The following is a 26,356-nucleotide window of genomic DNA, read 5'->3' on the forward strand; positions in this document are numbered from 1 at the left end:
CACATTTCTTAAAAATATTTGTAAATGTCTTTCTCCTTTATTCCAAATTAGACCAACCCGAAATGTATATGATGTAGTTCTAAATAAAATCAATTTGCCAACCATATTGCTGTGAAATTAGTCTACCAAAAGTTTTTTGAATTACAGAGACTAAATTCGTAATAATATCTTTTATTCCAGTTTCATAAATAATTAGTGCTGTTGGAATAGATTTTTCGGTGATCTGGCCATGTAGATAGTCTATCACGGCAGTATATGCCATTTTGACTAGCAATGCTTTTTACCAGTAGCCGAGTGGTAAAGATGAAAGCCTACCGCTCTGAAGACCTAGGATCGAATTCGGACCGATCGACAAACCCTAAAAATTTTTCGGAGACGATCTGTCCAGATAAGTCGGGGTCATTCACCCGGTCGCACCATTGCGAGCCTGGCCAAACTCATAAAGAGCTTGCTAAAAAAAAAGCCCTCTTAGTGACCACAGGGAGGAAAGAGCTGTAAAAACGTAGCCCAGTAGTTAAAATTATTGAATACTAATACAGTAGAGCGTCGATAAGTGGAACCAATTGGGACTGGGGTCCTTCCAGTTAATGATTTGTTCCAGTTTCCGACTTTGTACGAAAAAATACATTAACCTGTCCGATGTTCAAATTTTTCTCCGTTGCGTGTCGCTTCGTGTTGAATTTTCGTCGATTTTAAGCCTAACGAAAATTTTTATAATAATCATCGAGGCTATCGTATCGTTAAAAATTATTTCTTCATTTTGTACAAACAAAATAAATATATTAAAGAATATAAAAAACATGAAAATTATACTTTAGAAGTAAATTTAGTATCAAAAACATTCGATTCAGCACGACACAGTCCGACTGAAAATCGTTCCACTTTCCGGCCATTCCACTTACCGACGTTCCACTTATCGACGGTCTACTGTAGTTGGTCGCGACGGCCGGATGGCCGAGCGGTAAAGGTGGCAGCTTACCGCTCTGGGGGACCCGGGATCAAATCCGAACGGGTCGAATAATCCCCAGGAATTTTTCGGGGGTGGTCCGTTCGGATATGTCGGGTCCCGTCCCTCACCACCCGGTCGCCCCATTGTGGGCCTGGCCGAACCCATAATGGGCCTACTAAAAGAGGCCCTCTTAGTGCCCACAGAGCGGAAAGAGTTAAAAAAAAAAAAAAAAAATAGTTGGTCGCAGGTTCGTGCCTGACCAATGGGCTGGCCATGTGATTTTCTTCACCGAAATAGGAACCATCGAAAGTTCTCCCCTTGCCGAATCGCCCATGTATCGCATCGCCTACTTTCATCTTACCATTTTGTCAACTGTGTTTATTTTTTCGCAATGGTATTTCTTTTTTATACAGTATTTTTTGCTTTGTAAATTATATTGTATTTTAATTACCGTATTTTACGGACTATAAGATGCATCTTTTTCTTCGAAAAATCGCCTCCAAAATTCAGGTGCGTCTTATAGGTATTTTTTAGAAAATTGCTTAAAAATTAAGGTGCGTCTTATAGTCCGTAAAATACGGTATATTTTATATAAGGATTTTTAAATTCTTGCAATAAAAAAGGCAGTGTCGTAAGATATCAGGATTTTGCGCCTTGATCTTGAATTACAAGTCTTGGTCTTTGTGTTTTCTTGCAAGTTGGGGTTTTGTTTGACGTCACTGCCACAAATACATAAAGAAAATTTGTGATAAATCCTTAAAATTTATTTATTCATATGAGTGTTTCATTCTTTATGTATATAATTCTTGTTAGATTTATCCATAAAAGTAATTTTATGAAGAACCTAATTTCTATTTCTCTACGTCGCTCACAGTGATATCTGGAAACGCCGTTTTATAACACGTCATTAGAATATTATAAAAGATTTTTGTGAAACATTTTTGTTTAAAAATTATTTAGTTACTCCATGGTAAAATCTTTTTTATTTCAGTTTTTCTAACATTTATGCCAAAGCAACAGTTTCTTAATATTTTCTAATCTTTCAGCAACAATAAAATTTGGTAAACAGAAAATTACCCAATCTAATGTCATATTTTTCATTTAAAACAGTGTTTCTTAACCTTTTTAGTGATCGGCACCCTCTTAAATCTCAAAATACGCTCTCGAACTCTCTTGAAAATTGTGTTCCGATTTTTTTGTTATGAAATCCAAATGAATCCAAGGTGGAAAAGGTACAGATGGTAGTAGAGAGGATCCCAGACATCACTGTAGCGTTTCCAGTTTATCGTGAGCTATGAGAGTACACAGTACAATTTATATAGCATAAGACAGCTTTTAATTTTATATTAAACATCTGTTAAAAACCTTTCTTTTAATTTACATAGTTAGATGGCCTATACAGCGGTTCCCAATCTTTTTTCATTAGCGTACCCCTGTGGCATTTCCAACTTTCCAACGAGCAACGCAAGCGCAAATCTCGCACTGCCTGTTTGTAGAGAGTGTCGCCATTTTGAATTTTATTTTGACTCCGTTCTCGGTCTCCTGAGTACTTACAAGTCTGTTTTTTTTTTTTTTTTTTTTTTTTTTTTTTTTGCGCGCATGATTTGGGCACCTAATACTCTGTGTCGAATTGCAACTTCTGACATGTACTCCTTCATACCTCTAAGCTGGTAACACAGCAGGCAGTACGATTTGACTGTATAAACAAGACATAGTCTTGTCAATAAAAAATTAATAAAAATACTGAATAAACAATGAAAAAATTACCGCTTGTAGAGAAAATCTGGAGAAACTAACTATGTCTTTTTCCTTGCTAACAATAAAAAATACTTTTTTCAAACAACACGTATGAGTCGACCAAAATGGCTGCCACAAAGGTTATAGCGTGCCTGACAATGTACGAGAGTTACCTGTGTGTTGTCTTTTTAATAACTTTTCTCTCTGTAGTCAAAACGTTTTATTCGCATTTGTATCCGACATTAATCCTAGCTGATTTCATAGTTGTTTAAGTCACTATGATTACACTTTGACATTTTAGAATATGTGGCTGATCGAAAAAGATGTCTTACAGAAGGAGAGGAAATACCAAAACTGATAACTTCATATCTATCCATCTCTTTCTCAGCAAACAATTCACTTCAGTTTCCCACAGCTAATTTTGCTGAGCTTAAAATTCTTTTATACAAATGTTTTCACTCTATCTAATATAGGCCATCGTCAGGTTTAATATTATAAATGTTCCAAAATGGAACGTACCGTTTTCGAATATTTTACATATTTAAAATTCAATAAAATAATTTAACTTTAAAATAAATTGAAAGAAGTGTGTATATTAAATAAATAAATAAACAAATAAAACATAGAAAACAAAGCTAAGTAGAAAGATATGATTTAAGGGTTTTTAAGTGTCATTCTTTTTTCTATTATATATTTCCACGCTGTTGGAAGCGCATTAGCTCCATACATTTAGGCAACGGTTTTTCATTTTACTTTTATAAATTTCCACCTTTTCCATCTCCAACGCAATGGATGGAGAGTGCACCGTTTAAATGACTTTAGCCTCTTCCCATTTTACAATCGCTCCTTCAGTCTGTGCTATAATTGATAATATTGTGCTGTTGTGTCGTTTGTCAACGTTGTATCAAATGCTCTTTTTCTTATAAAAATCGAGAATGATCTATAAAAGAGCACCTAATATCTGTAGCTTGCTACAGAACGATAAAGACAGCGTAAAAAAGGAAGGTAAAGCTGGGGTATATAAAATTCCATTTGAAAATCAACAGTTAGGAATCGAAAAAGATTATGTGGGTATGACTAGAAGAAACCTGGCGGTACGTCTGCGATAACATACATACAGTTTTGACAAAGGACACATGTGGCCAGCCCGTCCGAGCGAGGCGCGTACCCACGACCGAACTCACAGTGTTCAGGGAACAAAGACCGCTTGGCCACTGGTGGGAACCCAAACACTTCAGACTTTGAAAGTTAAATTCGAAAAAAAATTTGTCTCGGAGTTCGAAGTGAGCGGACAGTCAAAAACATACTTGAAGTGTAAATGCAATTCGCTTGTGCCAACGATAGATGTGACACCTAGCGGTATTAGTGAGAACTACATAATGGCGGTTGCTATGGGTATAAAGTAGTTTGTTAGAATAGAAAGTGTTCACCCTTGCTAATATTGTGTTGTGTTCTTTGTCGGTTGGTTGGTTGGTTCGAGTTTTTTGGCACAAGAGCCATATAGGCTATGCTGCGCCATGCCAAATAGTAAAATGAAACAAAGCTAAATATATATATCAAAAAATATTATAACACAAAAACATAAACAAGTGCAAATAAACAGAATAATTGCACTTGTTTATGTTTTTGTGTTATATTAATATTTTTTGATGTATATATTTAGCTTTGTTTCATTTTACTATTTGGCATGGCGCAGCATAGCCTATATGGCTCTTGTGCCAAAAAACTCGAACCAACCAACCAACCGACAAAGGACACAACGCAATATTAGCAAGGGTGAACACTTTCTATTCTAACAAACTACTTTATACTGACGCCTGAATAGGGGCCAGCTTCCCCCCAAGTCCTCCCGGAAGGCACTTCTATCTCCCTTTCTCGCGGGGGCCGTCTCCTATAAGGCCGACTTTGGTCGCGTCCGTGACCTCTCCTCTGTCTTCTCGGATTGGCTGTCTTCTATAAGGCCGACTCTTCCGACTCTGTTCTCTTCCGGCGTAAAGGCCTGAGCGGCCGCAGACGCCTCTAGAATACGAATACGAATACGAACTACTTTATACCCATAGCAACCGCCATTATGTAGTTCTCACTAATACCGCTAGGTGTCACATCTATCGTTGGCACAAGCGAATTGCATTTACACTTCAAGCATGTTTTTGACTGTCCGCTCACTTCGAACTCCGAGACAAATTTTTTTTCGAATTTAACTTTCAAAGTCTGAAGTGTTTGGGTTCCCACCAGTGGCCAAGCGGTCTTTGTTCCCTGTACACTGTGAGTTCGGTCGTGGGTACGCGCCTCGCTCGGACGGGCTGGCCACATGGAGTTTTCCGGGTTTTCTCCACGTCTGTAACGCCTAAATAGGAGCCAGTTTTCCTTTAAAAGACTTCCCGGAAGGCACCCTCCCTAGGCAGATCGCCCAAGTGTTGCGTTGCCATTACTAAACTAAACAAACAAACTGAAGTGTTTGAAGTTAGAGTCGTACGAAGTACCACTATATATTTTCAGTTTCGTGTTTTATTCGCTCTATAGATAGCAAGAGGGTCTTTTTAATCGTACCTATTGTGAGTTAATTTTGTTTAAAACTCTTTCCGTCCTATGGGTACTAAGAAGGCATGTTTTTAACAAGCCCATTATGAGTTCGGCTAAGCCCACTCATAATGGCCAGATGGTGAGAGACGGGGCCCAACATATCCTCGCGGACTGCTCCCGAAAAATTCCTGGAGTTTTTTGACCTGTCCGATTCAAACTAGCATCTTCTGAGAGGTAGCTATCATTCTAATCCCAGGTACCGATAGGCTTACTTAATCGCTCGGCCATTCGACCTCTGTCTATTGTCATAATTGCTGCCTCTTCAATTAACTTTCCTAAGTGATATTTAAATTTCCTCCTACAACACTCTTTGGTATTCTCTTTCATTAATTTATACAAATTTATATCAGAATTGTCAAGGTAGCGATAAGAAATGGCAGGGCCGGATTTTAGGCGATTGGAGCGATTGGTGCCAATCGGGCCCCGCGCTTGAAGGGGCCCCGCATCACGTCAAAATTTATATATTTAAAAATAGTACATGTTACAAAAATAAATATCTAGATATATTATTATTAAAAATAAAACAACATATTTCAATATGTAAATTAACAGTTAATTAATTTTGTTATCTAAAGTTTGAGGGGCCCCGCAAAAAAAAATTCAATCGGGCCTCGCACCTATTGGATCTGGCGCTGAGAAATGGATGTGCTTTCATATGGTTCCAAATTTCTTCCCCAATCAGAATTTGTTCTTTCCATATTCTCTTAATGAAATTAATTAGAAATAACTTAGTAGATAAAAATAATTAATAAATGCATTGTTATTTTTATTTAAAATTTAAACTAAATAATCGTAAAGAAATAGCAAATATGATTCATAATAAATTTGGTTTGAAATTTGATAGTTTTTTTTTTAACTTTAGTAAAGTGTATATAATTGTTTGTAATATACTTTTTCTAGTACAGTTAAGCAGAATATAAACAATGAATAATCATTATGAGTCAGCATAAATATAATCCCCGTCAATAAAAATACTAGTCAAGGCCGTAACCGATGTAAATAAATTTATGAACTATTAACATAATGTAATGCTAAATTCTTTAAGTATGTTGAGAAGAGTTAAATAAAGTATAATTGGGAGTAGACTTAGAATATTAAAGAAAATATGATGTTAATTAAATTATTATTTTTTTAAATCTTTAAATTGCTGTAATTATTGGCTGCCATTTTCAGAAAAAAAGACATACAGATTGATGAAATCGGTACCGTAACTAGTCATTCCTGTGTCCTGTGCAAGAATTTCCATTTAGGCCCCTTAATTAATTAGGTTTGGAAAAATAATAAAACAAATACATGCATTTTGGAACCCCTTTCAAGTGGACCCTGTGCGGGTGCACCTGTTGCACTTACCTAGTTACGACACTGGATGAAATATTATGTTGCAAATGTGCTGTATATTTTTTATATTAATTTTAAAAAGTTGAAATTTAATTTATATAAAATTAAAGACTTTTCTTAATGAAATTATATCTTTAATATCTTTTATACAATGATTTTAATATTTTGTAATAGAAAACTGATTTAAAGTTTGTCAACAATACATGTTTTATTTAGAAGACTAATGCTAGTACATTAAAATAAAACTAAAAGAGCTATAAATTTTATTTTTGTGAAGAAATTATGATATAAAATAAATTTAAAATGATTTGTCATAAATAAAACAAACAGGAAAGAAGCAAGATTATATAAATTACAGATTACGGAGCTTATCTAGACTGGATTTTTTGCAAGGTATTAAAATACATAAGCTATGTCTACGGTCTAACCTAAATTTTGTCTTCTACAACAAGTCATTGATTAACAATAAATTCATAAACACGGATGTGGCACAATGAATTGAGTGAGCGATGGAGAACGTCATCTGAACCAGAACTATCTGTGAAAAATAATAACATCCAAATTGAATTCCAAACCAAATCTTTTAGGCGGCGAGGCCTACCAGTAGCAGAGTGGTTAAAACCACTGAACACTGGTCGTGGGTTCACGCTTTGCCGACGGACTGGTTACATGGAGTTTTCCAGGTTTTTCTCCACGTTTGTAATACCTAAATAGGGATCAGTTTCTCTTAGAAAGTTTTCCCGTGAGGCATCCCCCGTCGACAGGTCTCCTATGTGCCAAACTCAAAATCATATTTTTTTCTGTAATAAGCCGAGTATATTTATGAAAATTGGAAAATGTTTAAATATACATTAACAATAAAAAATCATAATTACGACATTTGACGTTTAGTCTAGATTCTAGACTGTAAAGAATCAAAACAAGAAATAGTTATGAATACATATTACAGTAGAGAGTCGTAATCCGAATCAATTGGGGACTGGGGTTGTTCGGATAAGTGATTTGTTCGGATAACCGATTATGTACGAAAAATATATTAACCTATCCGATGTTGAAATTTTTCTCCGTTGCGTGTCGCTTCGTGTTGAATTTTCGTCGATTTAAAGCCTAACGAAAACTTTTATAATAATAATCGAGGCTATTGTATCGTTAAAAATTATTTTTGCATTTTGTACAAACAAAATAAATATATTGAAGAATATAAAAACATGAAAATTATACTTTAGAAGTAAATCTAGTATAAAAACGTTCGATTCGGCACGACACAGTCCGACTGAAAATCGTTCGGATAACCGGAGTTCGGATTAACGACTCTCAACTGTATGTGCTGGATGGTCGAGCGGTTAAGCGCCAATCTACTTCTACGGGGGATCTGAGATCAAATCCGAGCAACCAATCCCAGGAATTTTTCGAGGGTCGTCGGACCTAAATATGGCAGGCTCTGTCTTTTTCCGACTGGTTACCTCATTGTGGATTTGGCCGAACTCACAATGGGCTTGAAAAAAATATCCTCCTAGTACCACAGAACAGAAAAAGTAAAAAATAAAAATGAATTAGCAATTAGATTGATATTTAAATTAATTCATGGCTTAAATTTTTAAAACATTATATTTTAAAATTGTAAATAATTTATTATATGGACACGAAGCTATTCTACGTCGTGTTTCTCTGTAAAAATATTGAGTATAAATTGCTATTTTGCACGTGTTCTTTTACTTATAAAAACAATTCATGCCTTTTGTATTTTATTAAATACATAAATTATTTTTAACATCACGTCATAATTAAAATAAATTTAAAAACTAAATTTGAGTATTATTTTTTGTTATAAGTTACTTTTTTCAAAAATAAGTCAGTGGCATGTTGCCATCAATCGACAACACAAAATAATTTTCTTAATGAAAAGAGAAAATAATTAAAAAATAATTGAATTTTAACAAAATAAATTTATAAATTAATAATTTTAAAAAATATTTATTATTAAATATTTTAATTAATGCCAGATAATCAAAGATAATATATTATCAGGAAGGGTAATGGTTCCTGCGTGAAAGAAATAATTATTTATAGGTAAAGTCTTTTTATATATTATTATTTCTTTTGTAATATTAATGCATTTTGTTGTATCGATGACAAAAAATTGCTGAATAATATATTTTCTGTGTTATACGTCACTCGTTCCGCATTCGAAAGCGATTAGAAATCAAATAATGAAACCGACACGCGCCCATTCATTTTTTGTAAACAAATTACAGCGTGACCTTTCGCTCTTTAAATGTAATCTTTAAAGATAAAAAAATAAATAAACAAAGCAAATATCTTAAGAAATTATAATTTATTTTCAGACATGTTTATGTTTTGTAGTAAAAATGAGCAAAAAGAGTTCTTTAATTAAAGTGTAGAAGTTACTTGGGTGCTTTATATACATAGTATTTTAGATACTTTCATTTTTCCTATATGCATATAGGAAGTAGTTTATGCATATATAATCGGTGACCCATGTAAAAATTATTGAGAATTTTAAAAAATTTCTAGTCTGTTATTTTAAATAATAAAAATTTTAATGCTTTCACATCCATAAAACATGATAAATGATAATACATGCTTTCTTTATATATATATATATATTTTTTTTATCTAAGCAAATTTATTATACTTGATTTCTCCAGGAGAGTCTCTTTTTCTGTATTTGCATATGTATTGGTACAAATAAATGGTGATGATGTTTTATTTGATATAAAAATGAAATTTTTAAATATGCTTATACAATATCCACTTCCATTTATTAATATTATAACTCTGATATATGCTGTAATGTTATTATGTTATTGCCGTTCACTTGTTTTACTGACACTATCATTAAAATTAAAACAACTTTAAAGTGTTTGAAGTTAGTTCAAATATATATTTTCAAACTAAAATTTCTGCAGATCATTTGTGAGTGTTTTATTCAATTCTTAATAATTTCCAATCAAAATAGTTTAAATTTTATTTTGATTATGTTAAATTATTGTATAATACATTTTATAAGATTTGTACTTATTTTGTTATGTATAAAATAATGCAGATTATTATCTCGTATGTTGTTATAGCTGTATAATTCAATATAGATAGTTAACAGTTCAGAAGAATGATTATTCAAATATTAACAATGTATCTTTCAAAAGTCAGGAACAAATTGGTTTTTTATGCTAAGTCAAATATTGAAATATAATTTTTACATTTTAATACACTAAGTTTACATGAAATATTTACTTTATTAACATTGATTAAAATATAATTTTAACTGAAACATCCAAATATCAACTTCAAATGTGTAAGAGTAACTTTAATACTTTTACAAATGAACAAAACTTCTGCTTTACTGAGTTTAAATATATATTGTTTTCAAAGTTTTATTTTTATTCACATATTTTTTGAAATATATTCTGAAGTTTATCTATACTGTAATTTAATGTTTTTACAGATCCGTCCCTTAATTACATATACAATTTGAAAGATAAAGGGGGTCATGAAAAATACATAATTGTACAGAATGGAAGAAAAGGGCTCAAGGCATTGTCTACATGGAGTTTTTTTAGTGGTATTAGTGGCATACAAATTTGTTCTTATAAATTACTTACTTAGTCATGTGAATAAATTATCAGTTAGAAAATATTTGTAGAATTTTTTAAAACCATTAGTAACAGGGTGGACATGAACTATTGTATACATAATTAAATGAGAGAGAGTTTGACAAAAATATTGAACACACAACAGGAATAGAGACTGTCAAAAGTAGTGCAAAAACTATACATAATTAATGGATGGCCTCTACTAGAGCTTGCTTATTTACTGGAAATTTTAATGAAGTAGAAATTTTGTTCATTTTATACAACATTATAAATATAAATATCTCATGTATAACGTTCGTTAAATATTTGCAGACTATTTTGGCTTTCCTTCAGCATGATTCAGAAAGAATTTCACAAATTCTATATTTTGCATATTAAAGTTAAAAATACTGTATTTAATTTTATAAATTTTCACAAAACTCCTAGAATAACCTGCAGTTCTACAAAATGATGTAACTTAATTTATAAATACAAAATAGGGTAAACTGAATTATATTATCCACAGTTCACAGCAAGGACTGCAGATAATAAGTAAAATACTCACAATATTGAAAATTGTTTGTGCCTTGTTTAGCTTATATGAAAGCCCACTGAGAAGGAAAATATTGTAATTTCTGAAATGCCTATGGGTAAAATAAAGTCATTGATTGGCTAGTATTTTTGGAGTTTGTGAATGTGATAATTTCTAGAAAATAATGGTGTCTGAACCAGTTACATATTGAAATTCAAAAAACTGGAATAGAAGCAGAAGGATAAATTATATGATTTAGTATATAAGGTTGGTGGAAAATAAGTAGGCATTGAGAAATTTGCTATAATTTCTATATTTCTAAGAAAAGATGATGAAAATTATTTGGCACATACTTATTAAATAGAAATACAGATGCATACTTTAAAATTAAATGTAGACACCAGTGCCATGACATGTTTTCCTCAGATTGTGATGTGGATGGACAGCCACATTTCTGTATGCTCACAACCTACCCTTTGATCATTTTAACTTCAAATGACAATTTATGGTTGTTTTCAGACAGATTGTGGCATCACCATATCTCTGCACAGTAACCATTGATTTCCACACCTCATAGCTTGTAGCAATCTGCATTTGCTCCTGGACAGACAAGTAGTTGGCCGTCTTTGCCACTGCATATATAGCCTCTCTCAGTCACTACCCACACCACTATTGCAGGAATTATAAAATCCTGTTGATTGATGTAAATGCACACATAATTTTTATTATGATTGCATTATTATTACAAAAATTACAGCAATTTCTCAATGTCTAGTTACTTTTCACCAACACATTACATTATTATTCAAATTTTTTTTCATTATTTTAATAAGTAATTTAATCAATAAAATTTTTTAATGTAAGTATGAATAAGTAATAAATTTTCTTATCTCACACTATAAATACAATTATGAAGGAATCAAAATTTGAATATTATGATATCTGGAGCAAAAACAAGTTTCAATTATATTTTAAAGTAAATAATTTGTTTTTCTTAATAATTGCTCAATATGTTGTCATATAAAATTATATTTGATAAGAGCTTCCAATTACATAATATAAAAGAAATTAATCTTTTCATATAATTTAGATCCTATTTGTTTTATTTATTTTCATTATAAATAAAAATATTTCTTTAATAAACAATTTAAAAAATACCAGTATATTTATTTCTTCATTTTAAAATGTGATAAACAAAATTTATATTTAGCATTTATTACTTTTATCTTACAGTTAAAATCAAATATATTTATTAATCTAAACAGGTTGTCATATATAACAATAAATAATATTTTTACAGTGTAGTAATTGTTTAAAATTATGAAATGATTATTTATAGTTTCATAAGGGTTGTTAACTTCATTTCATCTTTTTCTTACTTTCCTTTAAGATGTTTGGAAATTAAAATTTATCAAGTCTTATTACTGAACATATGTCTTTCTACAATATTTGATAACATTATAGTTTGACAGTCAGAAGGGCAAAGCAATTAAGAAGACACTCTGAGGACCTAGGATCAAGCAATTTGCTAAGAATTTTTTATGGGTGGTCTGTTCTAGTTATGTTGGGCCTTTCCTTCATCATCCAGCTACTTTCATTGTAAGCCTTCCAAACCCAGAATGGGTATGGAAAAGGACCTCTTTGTGGCCACAGGGCAGAAAGAATTTAAAAAAAAACTGAACATGTTTTTTTAAAAAACTCTTTCTGCTATGGACAGTAAAATAATTTTTCTTTATTATGCAAATCATGGTTTTTGACTGGCTCACAATGTGTAAGCTTAAATAGTGAGTAATAGAATCTGTATATCAAGTTGAACAATCCTGTACTTGAGAGTCCATCAGAGTGGAAAATTGATTATTAGTTATCATAACTTACAGAATATTGTTTATCATAATTTTTATGCTTAAAATTATTTTATAAAATATATTCATTAACTGCTTTTCAAGAGATTGCATTTTATTTTCTATAATTATAATATTTTTATATTACTTATTAAAAATATTAATCACTATAATATCATTTAAAAAATTTTAATTTTAGAAATGGAAAGCAATAATAAAACATGTGAGAAAAATCAAGATGCTGCTACAACCAGTAGTTCTTTCTGTGAAATAATAAACATGAGAAACAGTTCTAATGATTCAGCAGAAAAGAGTGATTACAATCCATGTTCTCCAGATAAATTAATAAATTATGACAATACTATAAAAGTATTAAATGAATCTTCATGCAGTTCTTTTGAAGGTAAGATTTTTTAAAATATTCTAAAATACTACTAATTGTAATTTCTTTTTAGTTGTATTAATGCTTTTTACAAAAGAAATTATTTTGTCACACCAGATTTTTATCAGATTTAAGATCACTGTCTTTTGGATTAATAAAGTTTTGATGAATACAAAGTGTGAAAATATGCTTTTTTCTTTGTCAAAAGAAAAACACGTGTAACAAAAAAAAACAAAGCGGAAACTTTAATTATGGCAAAAAAAATATCTACAGGTTCTTTTCTAGGATGTCAGAATATTTTCTATCCTGACAGATGGAAACACTCGTATGAAAGAACAAGGTGGTACATACAAAATCCCGAATATATATGTTACGCGACAAAAGAGAAATAATTAAAATTAATCTTACGCTAATATTAAACTATCAAAAATACGAATAAAGATAAAAACTAAGACTAATATTAAACTATAGTAGGAGAATAGGGGACAGGAAGGAAAAGTAAGAAATTAGATAGGGGTACCCAGTGTTGGTTCTTAAGATCTTTGAAAAACGGCCCTTTTCTTTGTAATGTCTGTAGCGAAGGTTTTACACAAAGGAACGAGGGTATTTCCTTTGTTTCTTTCAGTTCAATCACTCGGTGACAGTTCGGATTCGATAATTTACCGTTAACTCTTCGAATCTATCACAGAGATCTTTATTCAGTCTCTGAAGCTCTACCTTTCTTTCTTCTGCACGCTGCCAACAATGCACCAGAAGCTGGTCTCCTTCCTTTCTCTCTTGAGTTCGAATTCCGTCTCTCTCTGGTTTACGACCCTCCTGCCCTCTAGTATTGTACTCGTCCCCTCAGGGGTCGCGCACCCTTTCTTTGTTTTAGGGGATATCCGATGGCCATAAAAGGAAAGGAATTTCGGAGACATTCCAAAGAGGGAAGACAATAGATAAAGAAAAGAAAGGGGAGAAAAGCACATGAAGCGAAATAAAACTAAAAAATAAAATATATAAATTATATACAATTACATGGCGTACAGCCACAAAAGTTTAAAGCACAAAAATATTTTGTGTTTTTGTGCTTTACTTGTCAAAACTTTATTAATGCCAAAGACAATGATCTTAAACTTTTATCTGAATGCTTTTTATTCTGAAATTTATTAAATTTGTAAAAACAGTTTTCATATTCAATTCCTTTCTGTTCTAATCAGTTATATGATGTCAGCTAACTTTCATATAATTTAGTGATTTTAGTAAATAATAGATATAATTATTAGTTTATAAAAGGTTATTGAATAACTCATGATGGTATTTATTAGTTGAAAGCATATATAGTAATTTTATACAAATTAAAAATATAAATATAGATTTTTAACAAATGAAGCCTAATAAAATACAGTCAACTTGCCTTAAAACAAACACCAATAAAGCAAATTTTACTTTGCTCTGGCAAGACATCATTGTCACAATATTAATTTTCACATGATATACAGCAAACAAAAATTATACTGATGATGATAACTGATTGATAATGTTAAGTGAAACTACTGTATGAATATAAGTTATATAATAATAGTTTTTTGTTTTAATTTTAATAGCAATGTTCATTTTCTAAATATTCATTTGTTTTTTAAAATATATTAATGAGACAAATTGATTCCAATTAAAACAATGAGAATTATATTTCCTGTCATTAAAGCAGCTAGATGTTAGGCAGTTAATCATTCAAATCTTGTTGTAATGTTTATACATATTTTTGACTAGAATAAAGTCTTTGGAACTCTAGGAACTACTTTTATGCCAATACCAAAAGTAAATACTTCACATATATCCTATCTTCCAATAAATTTAAAATGTGTCACCACTGACCAAGTGGTGTTGGATGTTCAGGAGTACAGAAAATTCAAAAATGCCTTAGTACTTTTGAAGCTACATCTTCAGAAGCTACAAGAAACTAAATTTGAACATATCCAAAAAATTCTGATAGTTTGAAAATTGTCAATGGTTAAGAACACTTAAGACTTTAAAGTGCAGAATCATTTATTTACAAATCCAAAGGAGTTTTATGTGTGTTGAAAAAATAAAAGCTAAATACAATTATATGCAATCTTCTAAACTTTCAATATTAAATAGGAAGAGAAATTAATTCAAAACTTTGACATTATTTTTTAATCTAATGAAAGCTAATGATTAAGTTTCATAAAAATAAACATTTAATTCAATTTAATTTTATGTTATATTTAACTGATAAATTTGGTGAAAATTACCATTCTTTTTATTATAAATTAAGGATAATCTGATTTTAATTCATTATAATTTTTGGTTAATGTTACCTTAGGTAGCCAAGATGGCAGCTCGTCTCTGATTCCAGCAAGGAAACAGTGGGACGCACGTTCTAACCTAACCTAACCTAACCTATTCTAATAAACTACCATAATTATTAGCAACCAAATTATTAGAATAGGTTAGGTTAGGTTAGAACATGCGTCCCACTGTTTCCTTGCTGGAATTAGAGACGAGCTGCCATCTTGGCTACCTAAAGTAACATTAACCTAATTTTTTTAAATCTTAATTTATAACAACATTAAAAATCACCATAAAAATCAACTTAAAGCACAATTCTGTATAATTTAATAATTTATTAATTTATAAGAGAAATATTTGTTCATTTATTAAGTAAATTTAATATAGCAACGTTTTATAAATTAATAAATTATATAAAATTAACATATATATTTACATGTTTTTAGATTTTCAGACACCTCCTAGTCAACAACAGTCACCTCTTCAGATATCTAATGCAAATTTTTCATCAAAGAAGAAACATTTTTTAAAGGCATTTTTATTATCACCGTCAGTTTTATCATGGCTTGGATTAATATTGTCAACTTCATTAGTTTGGGGATCATTATGGGGTTTATTGAATCATTTAGCACTACCGGGAGGTGAAATATTTGCACTTGTTGTTGTTGTCGCTGTTTGCTACATTGGCGGACAAATTGTTTCACTGTTGACATTACCTCCATTGTTAGGTAAGCCTCTGTGTAATATTGTAAAACTAAGTATAGTTTGTTAAATTAAATTTTTTAATTTATTCTAGGAATGCTTATAATGGGGATGATTTTACAAAATGTACCATATATTGATGTTGCAAAAGATTTAAATCCAAAATGGTCATCAGATCTAAGGTGATTTTCTTGTTTTATTAATATTGAAAACAATGGAAATATTTGTATTGAATATAAAATTTTATTACAGAAGTATAGCTTTAGTTATCATATTGTTACGGGCCGGATTAGGTCTAGATCCTATTGTACTTAGGAAATTAAGTGGAGCGTGTTTTCGCTTGGCTTTCACTCCATGTATAGTAGAGTGCATTACTATAGCAATAGTTTCACACTTTTTATTAGCATTTCCTTGGTTATGGGGTTTCATTCTTGGGTAAGTAAACCTTTAAAATTAGTCAATGTTACATAACACTTTTTAGCTTTTATTTGGTGATTTAATGCAGTAGTGTTCAAACTAAAGTATGCAGGCCAGATCTGGCTCACTGCACAATTTTATTTGGTCCACAAGGATATTTGAAGAATCTGTCATATGAGTAGATGATAAAAAAATAGAAATTTTATAATTATACAATTTCCTAATGTGCTTTTGAAACTACAATGATGAGAGATTAAATATGCATAAACAATAGTTTATGTAATGTAAAATTTTTAATGTAACTTTTTAAGTAAAACTATTCCTATGTAAAATTTATGAATTTCAATGTATAAAAAATACATTGAAATTCTTGGAAATTCATAAATTAAACAATTATGAAATTTTAAAATCAGATCAGATAAATCATTACCACACACTGTTGAACCTTTCATATTTTAACATTTCCACAGTTAATACAGACATTTATTTTATTGACAAGTTGCAGATTATTTTTAAAACTTAAAACCGCTAATTTTAAAAATCTGTATTTAATTTACAATTTTATTTTAAAAAATATTCTAATTATTCATACAAAGAATTATTATAAAAAAATGCAACATGGAGGAGAGAATTGTGGAGTGATGGGCCTATGCTACCAAAGGGGATTGGGTTGACCCCCTAGTACAGCAGTTCCCAACCAGTGGTCCGCAAAAGATTTAAAAGTTTTATTCATTTTAAATTATTATTTCCACGTTGATACAAACTGAATTTAATTTTTACTAAAAATGTTATGTTTTCTATTATAATAGTACTGTTAAAGCATGTTACTCTTGAGTTTAATGATTACTTATGTTAAAAGTTTTGATTAAAGTTTATTTTTAGATTGACAGTTTATTTTTCTTAAACCTTGTGGTCCCTGCTAACAACAATGAAATCAAAGTGGTCCCTGGTCAAAAAAAGGTTGGGAACCGCTGCCCTAGTATAATATACAGGTATCCCTCATACAACATGGCACTTGTACAACAGTTTTGCTCTAGCACAGTTCAAGAATTTGGAAAATCCCTCATACAAAATTTCACAATTTTTAAGTGCAAACTTTGTTATTTTATATTTTTTTATTCAAATAAGCATGTGTGTTGTCTCAAATTGGTATATTTGGAATGTGTAAAAATGTTTGTAGATGATTTAACTATTCTCTATGCAATTTAGCTCATTGATCAAAAAGTTTTAACACTGCTGACTTAATGAAATAAAAATTGGATATTTTCTTATTATATTTTGATTCTTTGATTCAAAAAATATTTAATATGTAATCTAATTCAATTGTAGATTTGTTATTGCTGCTGTATCACCTGCTGTTGTTGTTCCAAGTATGTTATTGCTTGAAGAAAAAGGATTAGGAGTTAACAAAGGGATACCAACTCTTGTGATTGCAGCTGCAAGTGTGGATGATATATTAGCAATAACAGGATTTGGTGTTGTTTTAGGAATTACATTCTCTACTGGTATGAACTAAATACCTTAATTTTAATTTAAAATAATTAATTTGTTTATATTAACATATTTTTATAGGAAGTTTAGCATGGAATATTGCCAAAGGTCCATTAGAAGCAGTGATTGGTATTGTATATGGTTGCATTTTAGGATGGATTATGTGGTTTGTTCCTGATGATTCAGATGTAAATTATATACACTATTTTTTTATTACTTAAATTTAATAAAACTAATTGTAATTTTGAAAATATATGATAACTTTAACATTTTATATAATAAGAAAACTATATATTTTAAATGTATAAATTAATTAAATTATTAAATTAAATTATTAATTAAATTTAATTATTCAAAATTAATTAAAACTAGTTTTTTTCAAATGTTTGTTTTATTACATCTAAAACATCTTGAGAACTATATTTATGGGAACAAAAATGTATTTAATAGAACTGAACAAATCGATTTTTAATTGAAATATTTAAGATATTAATGTTTTCTATCAGTGAGAAGAAAGATTTATTCTAAAAAGATATGCATGTGGATGACACTTTGAATTCAAATCTGGTTTTTGTTACTTCCATAGAAATTTAATTCTATATCTTTCTAATATATTTTTTTCCTTTATCTTAAAATTTTTCTGTATGATAGATCAGGCACTGTTCAAATGGTTTGGTTTTTGGAAGAAAGTTTGGTGGTTGTATTTTCCTAAAATAATTTGTTTGATGAAAACAAATTTATTACCTTTAAGATTTCATTATATTACTCTTTCAAAGGAATTTCCTTTTTTTTAAATAAAATTATATTAAGAAGTATTAAGTTTCTTTTCTGCTTTTTTTCTATATATGTTTATTTTTATTAATGTATTAAATTTATATCTGAAGTTTTAAGTGTGATCTTAAAATCAGTGTTTTTAATTAAATTTTATTTTGATATTTTACATCTTCCTGTCATCAATTTTTATTCACATTTAATCAATAGCAGAATTATCAACTTCTTAAATTTCCAGCAAGAACAGCTTTAATAGCATGCTAACATCTTTGGTCATTTTAATTGATCATCAGATGAACTGAACTGTACATTAGAACAATGTATATGAAATATATAAGGAAAAATACACATTTACAAATTTGAAAATAAGAACAAACTTTCTCTAAGATCATATAGAATAACACAAAATTCAGTCATAGAAAAATATATGTATTTTTTAAATCAGGAACTGAAACTAAATCCAATTAGCATTAACAAGACTCGACACTCTGGGTGTTCTCTTTCCATTAAATCATCTCTGGGTGAAAGGAGAACAGCGAGAGAGAATAGGCTCGTTAATGCTAATTGAATTTACTTACAAGCAAAAAAAAACACAATATGATAATAACCAAAAAAAAAGGAGGAGTCACATTATAAGTATAAGCAAAGGGTTACCAAATAAATATAAACAAAAGGTATAAGCAAAATCAAATGTTAAGGATGCAGAAACTCTTCCTAACACATGGAAATGGTATCTGTAGCATAAGAGTATAAACACATGATAAATACAGAGGGCACAATGGAAGATGTACAGGAACTCTTTGCTAAACTTATTATGCGACTCTTTTCTATTGGTTATTGTCACATTGTGTTTTTTCTTGCTTGTAAGTAAATTTTATCATGGGGTGTCATAACATCATTTAATGTTTAGGTCTTAAGCATGGCCCTCACATGGTAGTGACTGACTGGACCCTAGTGAGGCGGTCCGGGTTCATAGAGGCCCGGTATGAAGATGGCCAACTTGTACTTTTTGCTTTGCTTGGGTTTTCTTGTGGAATATTGAGTTAAATTTAATTGGAATATTAATTCTTGACATAGTTTAATTAATATTCTAAGCTATTATTTTTCACTTAATGTAACAATCATAAAAGTATAAAAATTATTTTTCTGAGTCACGAGGAAAGCTGAAAAAATTTTTATCAGAATTTTTCCATTTACAATTATGGCAATTGACAGCCAAACAATATCTTTCAAATACTGCAAAATAATTTAATCGATAGTTTCTTGGGTTTTGTCTTGTTGATGTGCTTTGTTTTTCAATTTCTGCCATTCTTTCAGTTCTTGTGTTGATTCATATTTTGTTTGTTTTTAATGTCATGTTCGTCATTGTAAAATTTATCGGTGTAATTCCTGTATTGTCTCTAATAAATTTAATTATATTTTTGTAAATGCTTGCTTAATTTGTGAATGAAAATAATATTTTTTGTCATTTAGCTGTTTTACCATATTACAAAGCAGAGGAGTGGGTTTGCCCCTTGACTCACACCATTAAGATCTTGGGTTTGAGTGGGGAGGGGAAGAGGAAGAGAGCTCACCAATGATCTTGGTCTGGGGGCTCCACTGTAGGATGTGGGGGCCATGGTCTTAAGTGTCCTCAATCATTCACGTTTTTCAAACTTTTGAAATTCTGTGCATGTATTTGAATTTAGTATTTTTGCGCTATTTCTGAAGATGAGATGTTAAGCTTGAAAATACTAAGATGCTTTTTTTTCTACACTTAGAGAAAACGTTAAATTATTTATTTGACTAATCCATAGGAATTTTATGTGAATTAATGATTTTTATGTTATCAACAAACTTATAGACATCCATTTTATCTAAATTCCAAGATCTGGAGAGATTTGGCTTAAATGAAGTGTGAGGTTGAGGAAAGGGCAGAGTTTTCTATGAGGAAAAATTACAAGGTGTAACGTTTCAGTCAATCCTTCAGAAGCACAGTTAACTCCTTACGGCTGGCTTGATTGTGAAAATATGAAGTTATTATACCACACTTGTGAGATAGCGCCAGTTTCTTAATTGTGTCATCTTCATCGTTATTACAGTTTTTTAATATAACTTGTATGTATACTTTCTCGTGTGTTTATTTAAAACACCAACTGAAGAGGGACTATTTCAAAGTCCAAAATGCATTTTGGGTGTATTTTACATATTTTGTACATATTGAATGTTTTAATTATTGTAAATCTCTTTTTATGAAAACTTAAATATATATTAAATTTAAGAAATGTTGTGTTCATGTTCACTGGTGTGATAAGCCCTAATATAAATAGCTACCTTAAGTTAGTAGATAGTAAGGGCAAAAAGCAAAAACAATACAAAATGTACAAACTGAAAATATTGTTTAGGACAATCAGTTCAAACACCAATATCTCAAACAACTATTGCAACAACTTCTTTTTTTGGATGATTTGGACATCATCATGAATAGACATTAGGCACACCTTATTTTATCATACTGCTGTCCACAAATCTCAATATTTTGTATTTTTATGAAATTATAGCATAATTCTCATTATTAAATTTCCAATCTATGTAATGTGAAGTCTAAAAAATCAATTTATATAATTTCAAGTGCTAAAAGGAGAAAAAAGAAATTTGATAAACTGAAAGCACTATATCAGAAGAAGATATAGGGTGGACTGGGAGGTTTTAGTTGTAGGGTCCATGGTAATGAGTTAATTGGGTGACACTAGTTCATTTATGTTATCTACTTCGTGGCACTGTTAAACTTCTTGCTTTACTTCTTGTAAGTCAGTTTTTCATTTTTTCATATAGCATAATGTATAGCTTGTTATCTCCTAATACTTGATACTATTCAAGATCTAAGGTACTAGCTAATACAGAATTCCAAGTATTAGATCAAGCATCAATAGGCATATGTAAAGCCCTTAAAACCATAAAGTTTTATGCAAAAAGGTTATCATGCCTAAAACAATCATTGTGTTTAATAAAAATCTAAAATAATAAAAATCCAGCAATGAGTTGCTTAACTTTGCAGGTGACATTTGGTGGCACCATCTGTTATCATATTATATTAAAAAACTTTTTATATTTTTAACTATTATAAAATGGCAAAAAGCTTAATGTCGAGGGTAGGGATGGGTTTTATAAAAAATTTTGAATGATGATAACAAGTAAAATTGCCATTGTCTGACCCTATTGAAGATACACACAATCCTCCTTGATTTAATAGCATCACTCTCCCTAATAAATAAACCTCCCTTCAAAATTTAAGAAATTTTTGACAAAAAGCACAGGAGTTATTAAGCTTCAAAGAGGGTAAACAAAATTGTTCCTCATATACACACTAACATCCATACATACAGAAAAACCCTTTAATATTTTTGCATTTCTCAATGTTTCGAGGTTTTCTGAATCCAAAAATGTAAAAATCTTGGGGGGAGGTCATTTTTGGCCAATTGCTATCCTTTCCTTCTGTTATATATATAATGGCCGGAAAAGTAAAAATAAAATACTATATTGCAGTGATGTGTTAATTATTATTTTAATTTTAAGAGTAAATTATAAATGATTAAAGAAATAAATCAGAAAAATAATAATATTTATTTTTATACAGTTATACTTTATAATATATTTTTTCTTTGTTAGCAGGATTGTATGAAACATTAAGAGTAAAATTAATTAGAGAAATTTAAGATACAATTAATACCAACGTTCAGATAATTTTAAAAAAAGAATTAAATATAAAAAAAAATAAAAAATAAAGTTAATAAATTGGAAAAATCAAATGTATATTTATTACCTTGTACTTGTCAAAATAAAAAAGTTTATATAGGTGAAACACAGAAAACTAAAATGAAAAATTAAAGAGCATTAAGTAGATTCAAAACAGATAAAATTCAGCATTTATTTGACAATTGTAGTGTAAGCAGTTTTAAAATTAATAATAATAATAATAATATAAAAATATTGGAAGAAATAGATACTTATAAAATAAAATTTAAAGAACATGTTTATATTTTAAGGATACTCAATGCATTGAATAAAAATTTAAGCATGAGTATAAGTAATGTTTGGGAGGAGGGATTTTTTAAAAATAACATACATAATTAAACTTGAACAAGATGTGTAAAAGTTGTTTTTTCTGTGTTTTGGAATCTTGGGTGTAGAATTATGCAAATTATTGACGGAGTATAAATACTGTATTTTTGCAGAATGACTGACATGCCGATCTATCTGGGGAGACCATAAAATCAGATATTTCCGTTTTAAAACAGCATGCCAGTTTAAGTGAGGTTATACATCCCTCTCTAAAGGGTGCATTAATTGTTTTATTGTCTTGTAAATGAAAACTTTCTTTCTGATTTTAAGTTGGTCAAAATTACAATGTTATTATTTTATTGTACTCAGAAGAATATTTTCTTTAATGTTTAATTAACAAGTAGTTTTATTAGATCTGATTAATTTTATATTTTATCTGCAGTTTAACTGGTCTTCTCTATTTTTATGTGACATGCTCATCATTCCACAAAAATACTGTAAGAATGGATATGGTTAAGTTTACCTTAGAAGTATTGTTGTAGAGTGTGATATTGGTGCTAACACAACTTTTGGATGTGGTTCCCAACAGCTTCATATCATTTTACAATTTGTGTAATTCAGAAAAGGAAGAAAAAGAAAAATATAATCATAAAATACTTTTTACGCTTTATTTAACACACTAGAAATATAAAGTAAAATTTTTAAAAATATATTAGGATTTAAAAAAATCTAACTTTTAGAGTACTAATAACACTTCAAAAAGTGCGTTCTCAATCTTGATCAGCTCTGCGATGTTGGAGTATATTTGCTTCCTCGTTATGCGTATTGCTCGATTCAAGCACATATTCTGTACTTTTGGCAGCAAAGGTTCACTACCCGGTGGGAGTCGAATTCGGAAAAAAGACATAGGTAGTACTTTTTCGTTTTTGCATAAAAGTCCTTTGCTGCCAAAAGTACAGAATATGTGCTTGAATCGAGCAATACGCATAACGAGGAAGCAAATATACTCCAACATCGCAGAGCTGATCAACACTTCAAAAAGTAAGGCACTTAATTAAATATACTTCTACACACTAAAGGCACTGTGTATGGCCTCCATTCCAATATTTTTGGAAACTGAACATTACTCATAAGTTAATAAAAGAAGAAACAATCTATTTCATGTTGTTTTCTTTCATCTGCAAGGGCCAGAAAAACAGTGAGATCCAAGAAGCTTAGCTGGTCCAGTTATTCTTGAAAGATTTGTAATGATATTGTGCTTTTGAGTTCTAATGGCTCTAGAAGGTGCATTTTTGGACCACTTAAAATTATTTTGCCAGAAAAATGATCTTTTGTTTTTTGTGGATTGATGTCCACGGTGCCTCAAATTCTGATGTAGATTTATTGTCACTAATGAAATCTTAAGGATTTTCATCATTGTCTTTACACTGAAAACACTTCCTTTATCATCCAAGATATATCTTGCCCAGTCTGAAAAACCATTGATGTTCATAAACCACTGTTTTGATGCCATGTATGCCACCTTCACAACACTATTAGACTAAAGAAAATAGCTGCATAACCCGTGAGGTGAGGTCATAATGACCTCAAAGCAAAAAATTTAAGCCTGTGTAAAAAAAATATAGAACGACAGTGAAACACATGTACGTTCTGACAGCTCAAGGACAACTAACTTGAAGGTACCTTGAGTCTGGCACTGACACTGGCTGACAGACTAGTAGAATTCAGTTAAAGTTTTACTGGAGACGCAGTGACCCCACCTCTTGGGTTAAGGGTTAAAAGTTTTACTTTGCATATATATTAAAAAGAGTAAATAGAAAGGTTTTTATGTATGAAGCTTGTAGGTGATAATTTAACATCTAATTTTAAGATAAATAACTAAGGGTACCATATAAGATATTTATGATATAGAACATTTCAATGTAAGGAACTACAGCACGAGTGTGGTTTGTGATTCATAGAACTTGAAGTATGTAACTAGTCCCAAATTGTAAAGAGAAATTGCAGATTTATTGGTATCTAAATGAAAATTTATAATTTGATAGAGATAATAGGAATGGTTGGCTGAGGAGATTCCAAAATACATCCAAGTCTGTGCTGTGCAGTAAAATCCAATCAGGTGTCATGAAGTGCCTGTATGTCTGATGTTTGTTTCGTACATGACCAAGTACATTTGAGAAATTTTGAATGAAAGTTTAAATTGAATGAGAAAATTTTCATATTTTGAAATTGACTTGGTTATAGGCTTGAAATATTGAAAATTTATTATATAAAAAATATAGAAGAAATTAAAACTTTTTCAAAAAACTTCTGTTATGTCTAATCACCAGGAACAAACAGTCCTTGCTTTGCAGAGACAACCCTTTATTAGAGGCTGTGCCTCTACAACATTATGTAAAACAGTTAAAAAGTTCAGATGATAAGCCAAACCTTTAAAAATATACATAATTTGAATTAAAATGGCAGATGGTATATTTCACAATATAAAAAAATAGCAGAATTTTGAAGACATTTTAGTTTCTTCTATATTTTTTATATTGTGAAATATACCATCTGCCATTTTAATTCAAATTTATTATTATTTTCTGATTTACTTCTTAATCTTAGTTATTTGTGATTTAATCAAAATTAAAAATGAGCAGCAAGTTTTTAGATGAATTTATCAATAATTCTATTATAATTTAGTTATGCTTATATGTTAAAATACAAAATTTATCAATAATTAAATTACATTGTATATTTCCAATAGAAAAAAGTGAATTTATTTCGAGTGTTGGAACTTCTGTTTGGAGGATTGTTTGCAATGTTTGGTGGGCGTGCAGTTAAATTTGGTGGTATTGGAGCACTTGCTTGTTTAACTTTAGCATTTGTTGCTGCTTATGGTTGGAGGAAAAAATCATTTAGCAATGAAGATGTAAGTAAAAAGTATAAATGATAATACAGTTATTATATTTTAACTGATTTAAAACCCAAAAAATAAGTGCTTGAAAGATCCTATAATCTTTCAAATATTTATTTTTTAAGTTTTATATTTTATTTAAAATGGACTCGTGTATATCAAAAAAATATTTTACCAGAGTGTTTCTTTTCATTCTTCAGCATTATTAGTCCCATTTGGGATCACTGTTTTTCTGATTTGGTTTTATTTTATGGCTGAATGTGCTTTCTTACTCTCCCTATTTTAATCTAGATTAGGAATAATTATTCCATCTTGTTCTTAAATGGCCAAGCCCCTTAACTTTATAATCTGACAAAAAAACCTGGTGTGTTTGCTGAAGGCTAGCCTATTTATAAAGGCTATTTATAAACCCTAGATACAATCTCTAGGGTTTATGAATACATTATGACTACAATTATACCTTATTTAAAAAGTAATAATAATATATTTTTTTCAAATTTTGTATAATTACTGTATATGCACAAGAATATTAGCGCAATGTAACATATTGAAAAACTTTTCAAATGTCTTATTGTGGTGTTTATTTTTACCAAGTCTATTTTTCTCCAATATGTTAATTGTTTTAAACATGATTTATTTATATTAATTCCAAATATAGAAAAAGCTATTCTGTTTTTAAAATGGTTATTATTGTATAAGGAAGCAATAAAAATGTACTGTTTATTATTTTACATATAACTATATTATCAAAAGTATTCAGACATCCTATCTTATTAGTGGATGTAATT

At 30.0% G+C, this 26,356-nt stretch overlaps 1 protein-coding gene across 1 annotated transcript in view; it reads left to right on the top strand.

Annotated features, from left to right (window-relative positions):
• Positions 1 to 8,632: 8,632 nt before the first annotated feature.
• The window catches only part of LOC136976066 (sodium/hydrogen exchanger 9B2-like), a 37,728-nt gene continuing 20,004 nt past the window's right edge, over positions 8,633 to 26,356 (top strand). Inside the window, 8 exon segments of the mRNA XM_067271256.1 lie at positions 8,633 to 8,677; positions 12,773 to 12,976; positions 15,694 to 15,975; positions 16,044 to 16,131; positions 16,202 to 16,384; positions 17,696 to 17,871; positions 17,939 to 18,045; positions 25,419 to 25,583. Of these exon segments, the coding sequence (XP_067127357.1) occupies positions 12,775 to 12,976; positions 15,694 to 15,975; positions 16,044 to 16,131; positions 16,202 to 16,384; positions 17,696 to 17,871; positions 17,939 to 18,045; positions 25,419 to 25,583 (1,203 nt within the window). The 5' untranslated portion in view covers positions 8,633 to 8,677; positions 12,773 to 12,774.

The sequence above is a fragment of the Centruroides vittatus genome, unplaced genomic scaffold, assembly GCF_030686945.1.
Source record: "Centruroides vittatus isolate TY-2023 unplaced genomic scaffold, ASM3068694v2 contig_393, whole genome shotgun sequence".
NCBI lineage: Eukaryota > Metazoa > Arthropoda > Arachnida > Scorpiones > Buthidae > Centruroides > Centruroides vittatus.